Here is a 15,900-nt window from a genome sequence, read left to right as displayed (position 1 = left end):
GCCAAACACAATGAAAAAAAAAAAAAGCCCTATTTGCCAACTCGGAGCTAACGAGAACAACTTGCTTCTACTTCCCAAACTTCATTTATTTAAAGAAAAACGGTAATTCACTAGAACAGTGGGAATTCAATTTCCTGTTTTCTTTCATATCAGTAAAATAATATCCATTTTGAACTGCATGCCAGAGTTGTCGAGTTGTACATAGTTCCTAGCTGTACTAAGGACACAGGAGACTAAAAGCTTTAATCCCTTTATCTCCCAACTTTCCCCAGTCTGTGGTCTGTCTTGGGATCAGCAATAATTGCCTGAACCGCTACGATCGCTTCGTTAATTTTCGTTTGCAGCTCTCGGAGCTCCTCTATGTGCAGCAGTCGCAGAATTTGGGCAGCTTCGTTGATAACAGCATCTGGGAGAGTTACAAAAAGAAAAGCGTCAGGCATTTACATCTGACCTGAGGGTCTGGAGAACAGCTGAATCTAAGTTAACACTGCGCAGCTCATTCATGCCTGCAGTTTCCATACTCGAGATGGGAGAGTCCCTTTCTCAGGAACTTTCCCTGCTGCTAGCGAGGGTGCTCTGCAAAATCTCACTCGGCTTTGTGCAGCCCGTGCAGTAATCCCCAGCCAAGCTGGGTCACTACGAAGCACTCCAAGTAGTAATTTAGTTGTACACGGGGCAAAAGTGAAGCCAGGCTAGCGGAGCCCGTGCCACCCGACTCTTGCTTACAAAAAAAACCATCAGGTCAGGCCAACTTGCACTGCCTCTGGTTAGATTTCGTTAGATCTGGTTGATTTAGGTAAATCAGGTAGCTGGAGAAGCACAGAGGTCCTCTGCTGGTAGGAGTAAGGGTGTACAAGACAAGAGTAACGCATTCCTTCTGGGTGCAAATGTGGCTGTCACTGAAGCATTGCTCCCAGACAATTTAATATATTCCACAGCTAAGATTTGTGCTTTTTTGTTCCATCACAAAAAGCTCAAGAGTGCTCATAAATAAGCTGGGAGGGAGCAATTCTTTCCACTACTGGCTTCCAGAAGAATCATGCCTTTTTTTTTACAGTACACATTATCTACACATTTGACAGTGATCTACTCTGACAATGACAAACATAGCAATTTAGAAGTAACATCAAGAGAGCTGCTTACCTCCTGTGTCAAAACCAAGAATGTGCTTTTCTAAAGCAACAGGCAAACCCTTTAAAAAGAAAGAACATGATCAAATGAAATTAGAAGTGTCATTTTGCATGCCTGGAAAATAAAATCAAGTATTAGACCAGATAACTCTGGAGGAGAGGACACAAGTTTTTTCTTTACAGACACAACCAACTTCAAAAAGTCATCACGCCTGATTGTGTGACTGCCCTGGTGTCCTGAAACATCATGCATGGAATATTAATAATGAAAAACCTTCATCCTTAGCAGTATTCCCCTACTTGTAGAGAGAGTCCCACTGGATACACGCTGCCCATAGTCAATCCTTAAAAGGCCAACCAGCTGTACTGCAGGAGAACACCCAATGCAGCAACATCCCCAACCAGACACATAAAAAGCTCGCACAAACTAGGCTTTCTCGGTAACTCTTGCATTTAAACAGCTGCCAGATTTCAAAGCATTGTCTGATTTGGAAGCAAGCTGCAATCAAGTGAGTTTCTCAAGCACTGAGCTGGCAGCCTCCATCAGCGTCCTCCGAAGCATTTTCTCGAGCGCTGAGCTTCGGAATAAATCTAAACGTTTGATTTTCTAAACACTTGCTCTATAAAACAGTGCAAGCAGAAGTTTTATAGTTTTATTAGCGGTTATTTATAAGCACTGCTCTATTTCTTTCACCCTCTTGAGCTGCGGAGAAGTCAGGGTGAGTGATTGTTCAGCATATTTCCACATACACAGAAATTGATTTAAACAATGGAAATCTTAGAGGTTGCCTTTTACCAGCTATAACTTCTCAGCATTCACCTCGCACAACAAAAACATTCAGTTCAATCCCATTAGCTTCTACAGCGATGGGGTTACAAACCTCCTACAGAGTGAGCTTTTCTTTTAAAGGGTTATATATATATAAATATAAATCTTAATATAAAGGGGTATATATATGTATATATAAAAATATACATTTATATAAATATATACACAGAAATATGTATAAGAGGGGTATATAATCTCAAAAACACACGTGCATGAGTGCACACTATCACTAAAACTTAAACAGCTTGTTGCTAAGAATACTGCCAGTGCCTCTTCAGACAGAAACCAGCACTTTCAGCCCGTATGCATGCTTTAATAGCTTCATATTTGAGACTGCAAAGACCTCATCACCACCTTAACCTGTTTCAAAGCAGCAAAGCACTGATTCAGCCAGTTCTTTGCAGCCAAACTCCCCAGGGCTGTCACAGGCACCTCCCCTGGGGTGACCCCGGTGGCACTAGAAAGCTGGTGGTGTTTTCAGCCCCCCCTTGCTTCCCCTGCCCTGCTCCCCCACCCTGATGCGAGCTCCCTTTTGGCTGTTCATGCTGCTGTCTGCTCCCTCTGCTGGAAGCTGTCCTTGGCCGAGCAGTGCCCGTGGCCCTTTCCAGCCCTGCAGCGGTCTCATAGCAGACACTGGGCTGTCCCAGCACCACTGCTGCCACGACCAGAAAAGGAAGGTCTTCGTTTGCACCGTGGCCTCAAACAGGCAGAGAAATGAAGAGCATCTTTCCAGCTGTTACCACGCAGAGCAGGTCATTTTACAGCCTCACTTTACCCTGAATTTTTATCTCAAACTGCTGCACAAAATGCTTGCAATGGGCCTGACCACGGCAGGCATCTCCTCTGTAACTGGAGCTGTCGGCAATAAAACCAGATACCCTGGGAGCGGAAGGCAAGGAGTGTCCAGATGTCAAAGTAGGGGGAAAATGTACCCCCTTTATTGTGCCTTTAAACCTTTTAAACTCCCTTAAAGTGATCCTGAAGGACTGCTTCCATGGCATTTGTTGTGCTTACCTAGGATACTAGGTAAGGGAAGCCTAAGACAGGCTCAGAGCCTGCTGGTACCAATCTGAATCCTGTCCAGACACTGAACTGCAAGCCATTCAAAATATTATTTTTTGAAATCTGTCTTCCTTATCTTTAAAACTGTAGCTTTGACAGCCTGAGATAAATCTCATTTTATTTTGTAAACTTCACGCACAGCAGTGCAAGTTTCCTCTGCGCAGTTTCATACACATCCCTCAGCGAGGACCTTTCTATGTCTATTTTATCTTATCCCCTCCATATCTTGACATTGCCAAGAATATACAAAATGTCACGAGATGCATTAAGTCCTCAGCCATGCAGAAGTCAAACAATTATAAACCGTTTCCAGGGTCAAGACTTAATACACAGAGTGTCACTGGCTGGTATCCTGGCCACTTCCAAGCCAGCCAAAGCCAGGAGCAGAGGTTTATTTTCCCGAGCTCCTATCCCGTGACCCAGCTGTCCCCACTGGTTCAGATATTTTCTCCATTTATCCAGCGTATTATGATACTGACGATCACTACTGGCGCAGACAAAGCTGTTTCCCTGCCTCCAACCCTCTGCCTTTTCACCACCTCGCTTGGAAATTAATATTCATCACGAGAATATGCTTCCAGTGACGTTATCACGCTCGGTGACACAGGGACATTTCAACCTGACCATGCTCTGTGGACATAACAAATAAAGAACAATATTTGGTATGAGAAAATTCACTGATCCTCAAAGATCCGCTGCCAAACTTGGAAAATCCCATTTTGATCCCTGCATGTCAGCTCTGCAGCTATGTAAACAACAACAAAAGCTAGCCTTTTATTAGCAGCAGTTAAAGAAATTGAAATGAATGCAGCAATCCCAGCTGCTTTTGTATTTTCCTGCTCTATTATATCTTCTGATATCAGAGTCCAAAGCTCTGATTTACTGTTCCAAGGCTTCTGGCAATTACTGACTGCGCTGTGCTTCTGAGCACCTGCAGTTGCCACTTAGTAAACACCATGAGCAGCGTTATGATAACAAATAAAGCACGGGCTGCTCAGAACAGCTGCCAGGAAAGATGAAGGGACTCGCCCTCTTTGACCAGACCCGGTTGCTTTAGCGGGGACATTTCTAAACACAATCTGCAGGGCAGGAGAGGCTCCCTTCCTCGGCTGCAGCCGATACCCAATGCCAACAGCTGCTATGCCAAATGCTGGAGAACTGGGATGTTTAAGAAATGACAATCTGGAAAAAACAGTCATTCACAGAGAATCGCTGGTGCATTATTCATCTGACCCACAAACAACGTCTCACAGGCAGCTCGTTGTTAAGAAATCATTCTGCAGAATCTGAGGCTTAATTGTAGACGTTTCCTTCACCGTTTCTCACTCAGGGGGAAGGGAGAGAGGGAGCTGGGTGACCAGCATCCCATTCTTCAAACGCGTGAGACGTGAGCAGCACAACGCTCCATACAAGGAATGTTTCACCTGCTTACGCAGCCAACCCTGCTGATTCCAAGGAAAGCCAGGGCATCTATTTCTTTGGGTGCTGTGGTCCTGCTGCGATGAGCAGTAACCCTTTAGCAGACACTAAGATGGGAAAACAGCTATTCAGTTGTGTGCAAAGTGTGCCTGTACCATAGCACAAGTGAGGAAAGAGCTCTGCACGCTCCCCTCGGGTCTTTCAGGTTCAGAACTGCCAAAGCAAAGCAAGTTTTCAGCACCCAATTAAGTGAAGTGTTTAAACAGCACCCACTTCGACAGAGATGGCAGGCGCTGAACAATTAACACCGGCTTTGTGCACTGTGTATACAAACCTCCTTGGACTGATTGGCCTTCGCTATGGCATCCTGCGTCAAGCGCTCTTGAACCAAGATGCGAATCGCCTAGGAAAAAAAAAAACATTTAAAGGCCAGAGTCATTCATTTACGTCTCGATGCATCTCACAGACAATCCATGGGAAAAGGAGCCAATGTTTTAAGCTAGCATAGCCACAGCTTTGCGAGAGCCTTTTGGAAAACACCTTTGGACCTTAAAGCTCTGCAAAGAGCACTACTCCTCGTAAGGAGCAGCTTACACAGGCAGAGATGGCCGGGGGAAGGTTAACCAAAAGAGAGGAGGGCGCTACACTTTTCATTTCAGCCACCACTGGGCCAGAAACTGCTCAGTACTAGGAACAGCCAAGAAAGTTTGCCATTCCTAAAATGAGTTGCTAACGATCCCAAAGCAGCAGCATTTTTGTTTTTGAGCTTACACTGCCTGGATTACACTGTTCCACCTCTAATGCTGCAACAATGCTGCTTCTTCAGGAAGGAATTCCTGCTACAGGGATCTTTCAGTAGGTACTGAGCCACCTTTCACATGCAGAGAAACTTGGAAAGAGGCTCCCCAACCAGGCTTTAAAATGACAAAGAAAAGATTTAGACAGGGAAACAAGAAGAGTCTTAACAGTCCTGCTGCTCATCTGCTTTTACTGGCTCCAGAACACAGCCCAAAATCCTACTGAGCTATTAGCTGTGATACCTACAGCTGGAAATGCCTCTAGAAACTAACAAAGAAATACCAGGCAGGCATTCTTCCACCAAAAACACACTTGGTCTGTCAAAAACATTCTGCAGACTTTCCCTGATGAATAGCCGAACGTGACAGCAGCAGTCATGCCGTTTCATGTTTCTCCCCCACGATTTCTCCTGGTTTTGTTCATGATTAGAGTGGAGACGTGATCCTAAGAAGCTGTCAGTGAGCATTTCTAGGAACCTAACTGAGGGAATTGGCCTGGATATAAGAAGTGATTTGATAAGAAGTTTAACTTTAAACTCCAGCAGTGAAACCAGACCTCACACGGGAGAATTTTGAGTGGCTTTTACTTCAGAAAAAGTGTGTAACTGTGTTACATAGGTGGTTTGTGCCCAACTTCTCAAACTGCAAGTAATAAAAGAGGGAATCTAAACACCTCTCTGCTTCTGGCCAAGGTTTGGCCAGCTGCCTGCGTCAGGCTTGCACCCTTCTGCCTTCCCTAAGGAGCCATTCCAGTGTCTAAGCCTGAACATGCATCATAATCTCTATCTATGGGCACTGCAACAGGCAATGTGGGGTAGAATTAAAAGACTTTCACTGACACAATTCGTTATCATCAAGCCTTGAAGGCCAGCATTGCTGTTGTTTGTGCAATAGAAATTGCCATCACAAGAATCTGTTCTTAAGGCAATTAAAAAGAGGAAAAATTCAGGCTCGTGGGTTTTGTCTACCTCCAACCAAAAAATAGTGAGACTAGAAATGCTGAAAGAATGACAAAAATGTAAATACATTCACACAGAAAACGCATTCTGGGTTGTTAGTACCAAATAGGTGCACCCAGATAAAGGTTGCTAGCCTTCAGACACATCTGGAAGAGCAGCTGAAGGAATTCTGCTGGACAAGGACTGAGAAGGAGAAAGTGGCTGACAGGATAACTCCAGGTCATCATTTCCTCAGGACCCAGGCTAATAGGATAATGCCTTACCTGTTACAGACTTACCCACCTATACAAACTTCACCACCCATTCATTGCACTAGTTTCTCCAAGACAAATTTAGCATATTGCAATGGATGGGCATTATTCTCTTGTTATTCAGTGAAATAAGCTGACTTTGGTGCCAAACAAAACCAAGTGTATTTCCATATTATGGCATGATCACATGGGAACTCTGGATTGCTCCCACCTCACTAAATACAGGGCTTGGAGAACACAGCCTCAACCTGAAACTTACAGGTAACAAAATTCCAACACTAAGTCACTAATTTTCCCCAAATCACAAGGAATATCTTTACAAAATTAATTTGCTTACTTACTGTATTTAAAGGCTCTAATCAGCTGTCAAGAATAAACTAAACAGACTTCAGTCGTGACAAGGAATGAAGGATTCATAGGACCAAAAGTCACGAGGAGGCAGCATCTAACTGTGGCTTCTCCCTGTGCTGTTTTAAAGAATCCTTTGTACCCCTTTGCCTCTGTTTTCAAGTTTCTCTTTTAATTTCTAGATTTGGAACGCAATGCTAGTCTTCAAGCGTGTTCCTCAATATTTCTGAGGCTTGCAGAAATCGTGGCTTGCAGAAATCTCACCAAGCAGCAACTTCTGCTAACCTAGAGCACTTCAAAACCTGAACAACAGTTCTCAGATAGCATTGCAATTCCCGGAACTCAGCTACAATCAAACTGTTTACCAAGATAATTATCCCTGCATTAATTTCTGTGATTTACACTGTGCGTTCTTATCTACTTGAAAAGGCCCACGCTTTCTCTTTGTTCCTAAAGAAGCCATAGTTATCAGTAAACGTGCACCACAAGGTATTACATGCACATTAGCCACCGGAGGAAGAAAAAAAAGGAGACCTGAAAACCGTGAAGCTCACCTTAAGCATTACCAAGTAATCATCATGTCGCTGGATCTGAAGCAGATTAGCCAAAGCCATCACTCCAGCCTTGAAATCAGGATTATTCACTGTAAAAAAATAACAATAAAAACAAAAGACAGTTTAACTGGCTGCAGAAGGCAATTAGCTTCCTGATTCCACAGTACCAGATTGCCCTCAAGTGTGCAGGCCACACAAGCACAGCAGCAAGCACCCAGTCACTGCAGCAGTAACAGAAGGGAAGCGCTCAGCCTGGCGCAAGGCTGAAACCTGGATAAGGTTATAAAAGATACAAAGCCATGGAAATGTGCCACGAGGCTTTGTAAGCGGGTTGTAGAACCCCATCTGAGCACAAACGTGCTTTGCTTCCAATGCAGAGCACGTTACATATGTCCTACTACAAAGGAAACCAGTGTTAAGGTTTTGAAATTAAAGCCCATCGTGAAGATATTTTTTTTAGAGATCTTTCTTTCTCTGCCTGCTGGCTGGGAGTAGGGCCAGCTCCAGCTGTCTTTCTGTACAAGGATTAATGATGGAAGATTTGGGGGATTTCAGGCTATTTTTAGTGGCTGCTTTCCCACCAGTCCTACTTGTTACAAACATGCCTAGCCATCAAGAAAGATAGCGGTCATGAGGAAAAGGTAAAAATCCCCCAGCTGCTCCCTCACTGCCTGCTCAGAGCCCTCCCACCGTCTTTGTATCTGCTCAAGTCTCTGGGTACCTCATTCTGCTGGGAGATTCTGTGCCTCTGCCCTTCCCCAGGAGAGAAAGGTCTGCACCAGTGCACACCCAGACACCTGGTATTCAAACCGAGCAGCTTCTCTGTCCTTTACGTCCAGGCATGCAGATACAAACAACTCAAAGTAACTTTCAGAACACTGTTCGCAGAGAAACAGTTTGGGGCAGCATTAAAAAGAAGAAACCTCACCCTTTATGAACCCTGCATTCCTAAAGCTTTAAACATGGCTTAAAAAAGTTGTATCACAGTACTGTAACTGCTTAGAATCCAAAGAACTTCACGCAGGCCACAGAACACAGTTGTGTATGATGCAGACATCATATCCAACGCCGTTGCACACTTACCGTCCAAGTTAATCAGCGGTTCTGCGTTTTTTGCTGTGTTGTCAGTATTCTTAGCACCATCAGGGGTAGAGTCCTTATATTTGTCAGCTGTTAAATTGAGAAGCAAATACGATCAGTGTTAGGGCTCATTAAAAAATGACTAGTTAGAAGTTTAGAGCCAAACTTGCTGTGTTTTGGGGGTGTGGTGCACGCCCAGCCTTCCAGAAGGCAGCTGAACAAGCTGCAGCTGCCATCAGTTCACCTAAGACCGGCCCTTGGCCTTTACCAGGGGTGTACACAGGGATCAAGATCTGCAGACTCAAAGGGGTTCTAAGCAGCGAACGAACCAGTTCCAACACAAGCTTTGTTTTATAGACTGCAGCATTCCAGAAATGCCCCACAAATGTGCTTTTCAAGTGTTTGGAGGTGGAACCTCTGCTGTTTCCTCCATCCTCACATAAACCCGAGTCCAAGGCAGCTCACTTTCTCCAGCACAGCAGACCAAGAACCAGCTTTATGGGTTTCAGGTATTCATATCCCATCCTTGTGTTGGGCAGAGCTCAGCCCTGCAGCAATTAAAGGTAATGGAAAACAGCACTCTGCCTATTATAATGTTTGCACTAATTACATTTGTAATGTACAGCACTCTCCCTGTAAACACACTGCTGCTGACCGTGGAGGCTCAATTCAACTCTTTCATACCCTTGTCCCAGTTCCCAAGGGTTCAGGATCTACTCCCCATGGAACAAGGCTTTAAGAATATTGTAATTTATTTGAATGCGTGCACTTTGGAGTAAGTTCTCGTAAAGGCAACACCACAGGGAGAAGGGGATAAATATATACAATGGGTTTGGCTACAGCCAGAAATAGAGCAGCAAATGTGCGTGTGGTGCTGCACTGTCCCGCTGGAGCTGAGGGGAAACAGTTCCCATCTAAATACTCTGCCAAATCAAGCACAGAATTGCATTTCAATTTATACTTTTGATTTGTATTAATTTGACAAACACTCCATAACATTAAATAGCCACACAGGTTCCCCACCGACGTGAAGCACTGGAGGGGTTCATCTTACCGTTATCTCCATACTCGAGCCGAACTGCTAAGCCAAGGAGCCAGTCCACCGTTTCTTGTCGCTCCTGGATTTTGAAGGGACAGTTCACATCTTTCATGTACTGCGGAGCAGGAAAAAAGGAAGAGGTGTTAATGACTGGAAGGAAAAACTCGTACATATTAGCTAGGAGCACAGAGCTGCTTTGTGAACAGTCCCTGCAGCTGTTAGAAGATAATTATTAACAAGAAGCATCATTACAGAACATCCTGCTGCAGTATCTAATCCACCTGAGGCGTGTGAGAGCAGCCCAATGCTTCCTTCAGTCTGCCATTTAATAACGGAACCTGCTTTTTCCTGAGTAACTGATGCCATTCACTGTCACGCTGACAACCAGACAATTCAAACACACTTTGCTCTCCGTTCTCTTTACGCAGTGAGCAGAGGCAAGGGAGAGGAGGACAGAGAACCAAGCACAGCAAATCCTCCCTTCTAAAGCGGGAAGGAGGGACGATGCAACCCAAAGCTCTCACAGTACTGGTACCAAGGTACAACAATGCCCTTAAACCATCTGCACCAAAATCAGAGGATTCTGAGGGGGCAGCACAAGTAATTTTTCCCTCGAGGGAAAATTGTGTGCAATAGGGGAGGACAAAATGAGGCTGGGATGCACACGAGCTGGTGAGCTCTGCTGGCAGGCACACAGAGAAGGGCAACCTGGCCTCACCAGGAAAGTTTTTGTACCACCGACACCACAACAGCACCAGCAGCCAGTAATTCTGGTATCACACATGTTGAAAGCTCAGAGCACTGCCCTGGCATCAGCCTTGGCACTGTGCTTTAGGCTCCCACCAGCAAAGCACGAGCACTGCAGCTCCAAACCTTCTGGGCAGCGAACGAGGTGAACAGTTCCAGGAAAAACAAGTGAGATGAACGGGCAGCGAGCATCAGGAGCAGCATTTTCAGCTCCTCCTGGGGCTGTTGTGAGAGAAAGGAAGTGGGAACGAACACAGAACCAGCCGACGGTGACTCAAAGCACTCACAAGCACGCAGGAGATTGCTCGCAGAGCCATGGCTGCTTGCCACTCTTTGTACCAGCAGTGGAAAATCATCTAGGAGGTGCAGAGTTGAGCTGCAGCAGCTTTATTTCAGCCCCTCGCAACGCCTGTGACTGTATCAGCCTGATCCAGTCTCATTTTGGTACAGAAAAACCATAATGCAGAAAAAGGTGTGTGTTTGTGGCCGATTTCAACAGCTAAATCAATTCAGGCAAGGAAGATTAGGACAGAAACTATTGCAAAAACACGGCTGAGTGAAAACCACGCACAAAAAGCTCTACCAGCTGAACTCCTACAGCTTGGCTGCAGTTACACATTTAAATTCCCAGAAATGGAAAAGTTGAGGCGCAGGACAAGTGTTCAGTCGGTTACATTCAACCACTGCAGAAGCCGTGAATTGTCACTGACATATGACACATTTATAGTTAAGTTTGTGCTTTTAAAACACCAAAATACCTTTTCAAACGCTTTGGGCCAGTCATCGCTGTGTATGTTTCTTAAATTCCCTCGGTCTTCTATCTTGTAGTGCCTGATTTTCTGGTCTTCAAGCCAGACGATGAAATTCCTGAATTCTGTTTCATCTGCAGGGAGAAATACAGAGAGCAAAAGTCAACGAACGCCTTCAGGGCAAAAACGAGCCCTGAAATTCTGATCCAATTCATACAAACGCTGGTGCCCCTGGGCACTTTCATTTATTATCATGAAGAAAGATGTACTTAACACTAAAATCACGTATTCCAGGATGATCTCTGACCAAAACTCAACAGTCTGAGCTTTTTTCACTTTGAATTTGCTATGGTTGATGGATTACACTAAAAGGCATCAGCCAAAATACTGTTTTTATTAGGAATTCAATTATAATTACTAAGCAAAGAAGAAAAAGTGAAACAATGACATTAAGAAGTTCAGCTCCTAACTCTGCTGCCCAGACAAACGTGTCCCATGCTGCAAAAAAACCTTTTCTGCACCAAAACAACAACGCACACAGATCCATGACTACACAGGGGCATTTTCTTCCTTCCTTCTCTGTTGCCTCAGCCTTTCTGGGTTGGCCCAACATTTCATCCCTTGGAGCTGGAGCTCCACAAAGGCTGCTCTCCGAAGATGCTGGTAGCAGACAAAGCAATTTCTTTGCACCTGTGCTTCGCAGCTCTTGAGCACCACCAGCCCATCAAAAAACAGCTGCTAATTAGGCACTGGATGAGTTTGAATATCCGGAGTTAACGAGATGAATAACCTCAGATCAGACTGGGGTAAGCACACTGGTTTCCCAGCAGGGACGAGGACTGTATCAGGGATTATTTCTACCTGTTAGGGGTTTCTTCTGTGTGATCAAAGCCTCCTGCTGCCCCTGAAGGTGGTGTACGGAACACAAAGTCACAACATAATTGAATTAAAGCTTTCAAAAACAACTTTTACAGCTTCTACGCATCCGTGAATTACAGCTTTCAGTAACTTCTCCAACTCCTACACATCCTAAGGCTCCTGAAGGTGGTGGAAGAAACACCTGCTCACAACATACGTGAATTACAGCTTTCAATGACACCTTTTACAGCTTCCACACCGCCAAAACAAACCCTTGAGGAAAAAAAACGCCAGCTATGAAGAGCTAAGGGTGTATGGCAACAGCAGATACGCCTGGAAAGAGAAAGGAGCCCTGAACCCACACCGTGAAGCAGCCGAGACCAAGAAGTACACACAGCCTCCCCATAACGCCTACCACAGTGCCCTTTTAACCAAAAAACCACGAAAACACGACAAAAAAGGGCACGCCGCGCACGAACAGAGCCGCCTGCCGGGCCTGTGAGGCACCCTCAGGGCCCCGAGCTCCGCAACGCCGCCGGGACGGGGCCGTGAGGGGGCCCTGAGGGGGTCCTGAGGGGGCCCTGAGGGGGCCGGGGGGGTCCTGAGGGAGCCCTGAGGGGACCCTGAGGGGACCCTGAGGGGGCCCTGGGCCCCTGGGCCGGGCCTGGCCGCCTTGAGGCCTACGGGCCCGGCTGCCCCGCGGGGCCGGGAGTGCCGTGAGGGGGAGCGGAGCCCCGTGAGGAGAAACGGAGCCCCCCGAGGGGGTCCCGGAGCCCCCGGGGGGGCCGCGGCCCCTCACCCCTGCAGCTGAAGCCGCCCGGGTTGTGGTAGTCGAGCGCCGCCAGCTTGCGGCGGAACATGGCGCCGCCCTGCCCCTGCCGCCCCGCCGCACCGGAAGGACCGCCCCTCCCCTTCCCGCCCAGCGCGGTCTGCGGGGAGGACGATCGCTATTGGCTCGCGGCGGGTGAAGGGCAGGGGGGTTGGCCAATAGGGGAGAGGGGAGGGGGGGGTGGGAGGGGGGGGTGGGGGCAGGGAATAGGGAGGGGGCGTGGCTTAGGAGGGGGCGGGGCTTGGGTTGGAGGGGGCGTGGCCTCGTGGTGTTGTGGTCAATGAGGGGGGCGTGGCCTGTAGGGGGCGTTGTCTAAGGGGGCGTGGCCTGTGGGGGGCGTGGCCTATGTAGGGGGCGTGGCTTGAGCGGGGTTTGGTGCGGTGTAAGGGGAAAGGGGGGGAAATAAGGGAAAGGGGGAAAAACTGGGGAAAATGGGAAATGGGGAGAAGGGTAAAGAAAAGGGGAGAAAAGGGAAAATAAAATAAAATAAAATAAAATAAAATAAAATAAAATAAAATAAAATAAAATAAAATAAAATAAAATAAAATAAAATAAAATAAAATAAAATAAAATAAAATAAAATAAAATAAAATAAAATAAAGAAGAAAAGAAGAGAAAAGAGGAAAGAATTGGTAAAAAAAAGAAAAATGAAAAGAAAAGGAAAACAAAGGAAAAGAAAAAAAAGGAAAAAAAGAAAAGGAAGAAAATGGGAAAAGAAAAAAAAAGAAATAAAAGAATTGGGGAAAAAAAGAAAAAAGAAAAGAAAATGGAAAAGAAAAGAATTGGGAAAAGAAAAAAATAAAGAAAAGAATTAGGAAAAGAAAAAAAATAAAAGAGAAATTGGAAAAGGGAAAAAATGGGAAGAGGGAAGGGAAGGGAAGGGAAGGGAAGGGAAGGAAAAAGGAAAAGGGAAAAAAAGAAAGGGGAAAAGAGAAAAGGGAAAAAAAAAGGAAAAAGGAAAGGAAGGGAAAGGAAAGGGAAAAAGACATGGGAAAAGGAAAAAAGGGGAAAAAAAAAGAAAAAATGGAAAAGGGAAAAGAAAGGGAAAAAGAGAAAGGGGAAAAGAAAAAGAAAGGAAAAAAATTTAAAAAAAAAAGTGGAAAAGGGAAAGGAAAGGGGAAGCAATTAGCGGGGCTGAGGGCAGCCGAGGGGAAACCACCCCAAAAACGCAGCCAGCAAAGTGCGGCCGTCCCAACCCCAAAAAAACTACAAAACCCACAAAAAATGGGGAAAATCCACCCCTTGCCCCCCCCTCGCCCCCATCCCGCCCATCCCACGACACCACCACGGGAGCCTTGAGCCAAATCCCAATTTTTATTTTATTGATTTCCACCGAGCACACACAGACCACGAGGGATGGGGATGGGGATGCGCTACACCACGACGCCGACCTCCCGTTACAAACCCCCCAAAATTCCCCCCCCCCAAAAAATAAAAAACAACCCCACACCCGGGCACCCCCCCCCGTAGATTTTTCCTTTCCAACCCTGCTGGCCCCGAGGGGATTTTTGGGGACGCTTTGGTGACCCCGCTGGCCCGGAGAGGTGACCCCCGAGGGGCTTTTTGGGGACGTTTTGGGGTGACTTTTGGGGTGAGGTTCCTGCAGCAGCGCCCCGCAGGGAGGGGGGAAATAAATAGGGAGCAGCGAGGCGCTTGGCAACCCCCGCTGGGTGCTTTTTCGGCTCCCGATCCCCAAATTCTGGGCTCCTGGTGCAGCTTTTTAGGGTTTTTTAGTTTTTTTTAGGGTTTTTCGGGTGGTGTTGGAAAAGACGCGCGCCCGGTAAAAAAATTATCACAAACCACGACGGCGCTCGGGGAGGGGGAAAGCAGCATGAAAGGAAAAGGCAAGGCAGGGCAGGGGGGGGCACACATTTTCCCCGAAATACCACGAGCTCGCTGCCCCAAAAACGGGAGCAGGGGGATGCCAGAGCCACCGTAGGGCTGCCGGTGCCCCCAGCCTCATATCGGGGGTCTTCGAAGCAGAAGATTAGAAAAAAGAGTATGAAAAGGTAGAAAAAAACCCAAAACGGGCTGGAAAGACTCGCAGAAAGGGACCTGGAGACCGTGGCCCTCTTGGGTTTCTCTGTTTTTTTCTCTGTTTCACCCAGCCCCAAAAGGAGGCGTTTTTCCCCCAAAAGGAGGCGTTTTTCCCCCAAAAGTGGGGGGTGCTGCGGGGTGCAGGCTGTGTAGGAACGGGGCGTCAGGCACCTGTGGGAGCGGGGAGCTCCGGGGGCATCCCGGACCCTCCCCAAAATCACCCCCCGTGGCCACAAAGTGGGGGACGGGAATGGGGAGGGGCAGCGGGGACGCCGAAAAGGGTGGGCAGGGAGCGAGCAGGGGGGCAGAGAAGGTGTGGGGGGAGAGGATTGGGGCTGGGGAGAAGTGGCCAGAGGTGATTTTGGAGGATATCCCAAAAAAAAAAAAGGTTTGGGGAGGTGCTGTGGGAGTCGATTTTGCCTTGGGTATCACCTTGGGCATCACCTCGGGCATCACCTCGGGTGTCACCTTGGGTGTCACCTTGGGCATCGCCTCCCCCCAGCACGTGGGGTGGAACGATTAGGAAAAAAATCCCAAAAAACCGAGGAGATCAGTGCCATGCAGCGTTACAAAAAGCCGTGGGGGGGTGAGGGGAGCACCAAGCACAAGACGAGCACTCGCGGGGGGCCAAGGCGGCAGCAGCCACAGCGCGGGGGCGCAGCGGGACGGGGCTGGGGAGGGGGGGTCCCGAACGCGGGGAAGGGGAGCGCACGAGACCCAAAACGGAGCGACACCACGGGGGCAGCCAGCCTGGCGCTATCCATCCGGCAACGCCAACGGGAAATCCCAAATCGGGGGGGGGGGGGAACCAGGACATCATTCCGGGAGGGGTTCCGCGTATCCGCCGCGGTTCCTTCGCTCAGCGCCGCGCCGGGGCTTTTCGGGGACGGAACGGCCGGACAATTTTGGTGAGCAGAAAAGTGACACGGGTTTATTCTTTACATCAATATTCTCCTTTTTTTTTTTTTCTTTCTTTTCTTTTTTTTTTTTTCTTTTCTTTTTTTTCTTTTCTTTTTTTTTTTTTTTCCTTTCCTTTTTTTTTTTTTTTCCCTCTAGGCAACTCTCCAGCCTTCAGCTCTTTTGCCTCGCAATGCGGATCGCCTGATTCCCCCAAGGGCGGCCGGGTTCCTTAAACATGCACATCCCCCGTCGCTTCCAGGCCGTGTATTTTTTTATTTTTATTTTTTTTTTTTTACTTTTTTTTTTTGTTTG

General features: G+C 47.1%; 1 protein-coding gene across 1 annotated transcript; it reads right to left on the bottom strand.

Moving 5' to 3' along the window:
- Positions 1-65: 65 nt before the first annotated feature.
- On the bottom strand, positions 66-12,764 carry RTRAF (RNA transcription, translation and transport factor). The gene is made up of 8 exons (XM_068682282.1): positions 12,622-12,764; positions 10,974-11,098; positions 9,484-9,583; positions 8,433-8,519; positions 7,350-7,438; positions 4,775-4,843; positions 1,144-1,192; positions 66-406 (listed from the first exon to the last, which is right to left on the bottom strand). Exons 1-8 carry the CDS (start codon positions 12,680-12,682, stop codon positions 252-254), a joined length of 735 nt encoding a protein of 244 aa, XP_068538383.1. The 5' UTR covers positions 12,683-12,764; the 3' UTR covers positions 66-251.
- Positions 12,765-15,900: the final 3,136 nt, after the last annotated feature.

The sequence above is a fragment of the Anas acuta genome, chromosome 5, assembly GCF_963932015.1.
Source record: "Anas acuta chromosome 5, bAnaAcu1.1, whole genome shotgun sequence".
In the NCBI taxonomy this organism is placed as follows: Eukaryota; Metazoa; Chordata; class Aves; order Anseriformes; family Anatidae; genus Anas; species Anas acuta.
This window is presented reverse-complemented; position numbering and strand designations above follow the sequence as displayed.

Bases quoted from the DNA above. Each gene is read 5' to 3' on its own strand.
- RTRAF (XM_068682282.1), bottom strand. From the start codon at position 12,682: ATGTTCCGCCGCAAGCTGGCGGCGCTCGACTACCACAACCCGGGCGGC. The intron at 4,844-7,349 runs GTGAGCTTCACG...TTTTTTTCCTAG, and splicing joins ATTACTTGGTAATGCTTAAG to GCGATTCGCATCTTGGTTCA. The intron at 1,193-4,774 runs GTTTGTATACAC...TTCTTTTTAAAG, and splicing joins AGGCCAATCAGTCCAAGGAG to GGTTTGCCTGTTGCTTTAGA.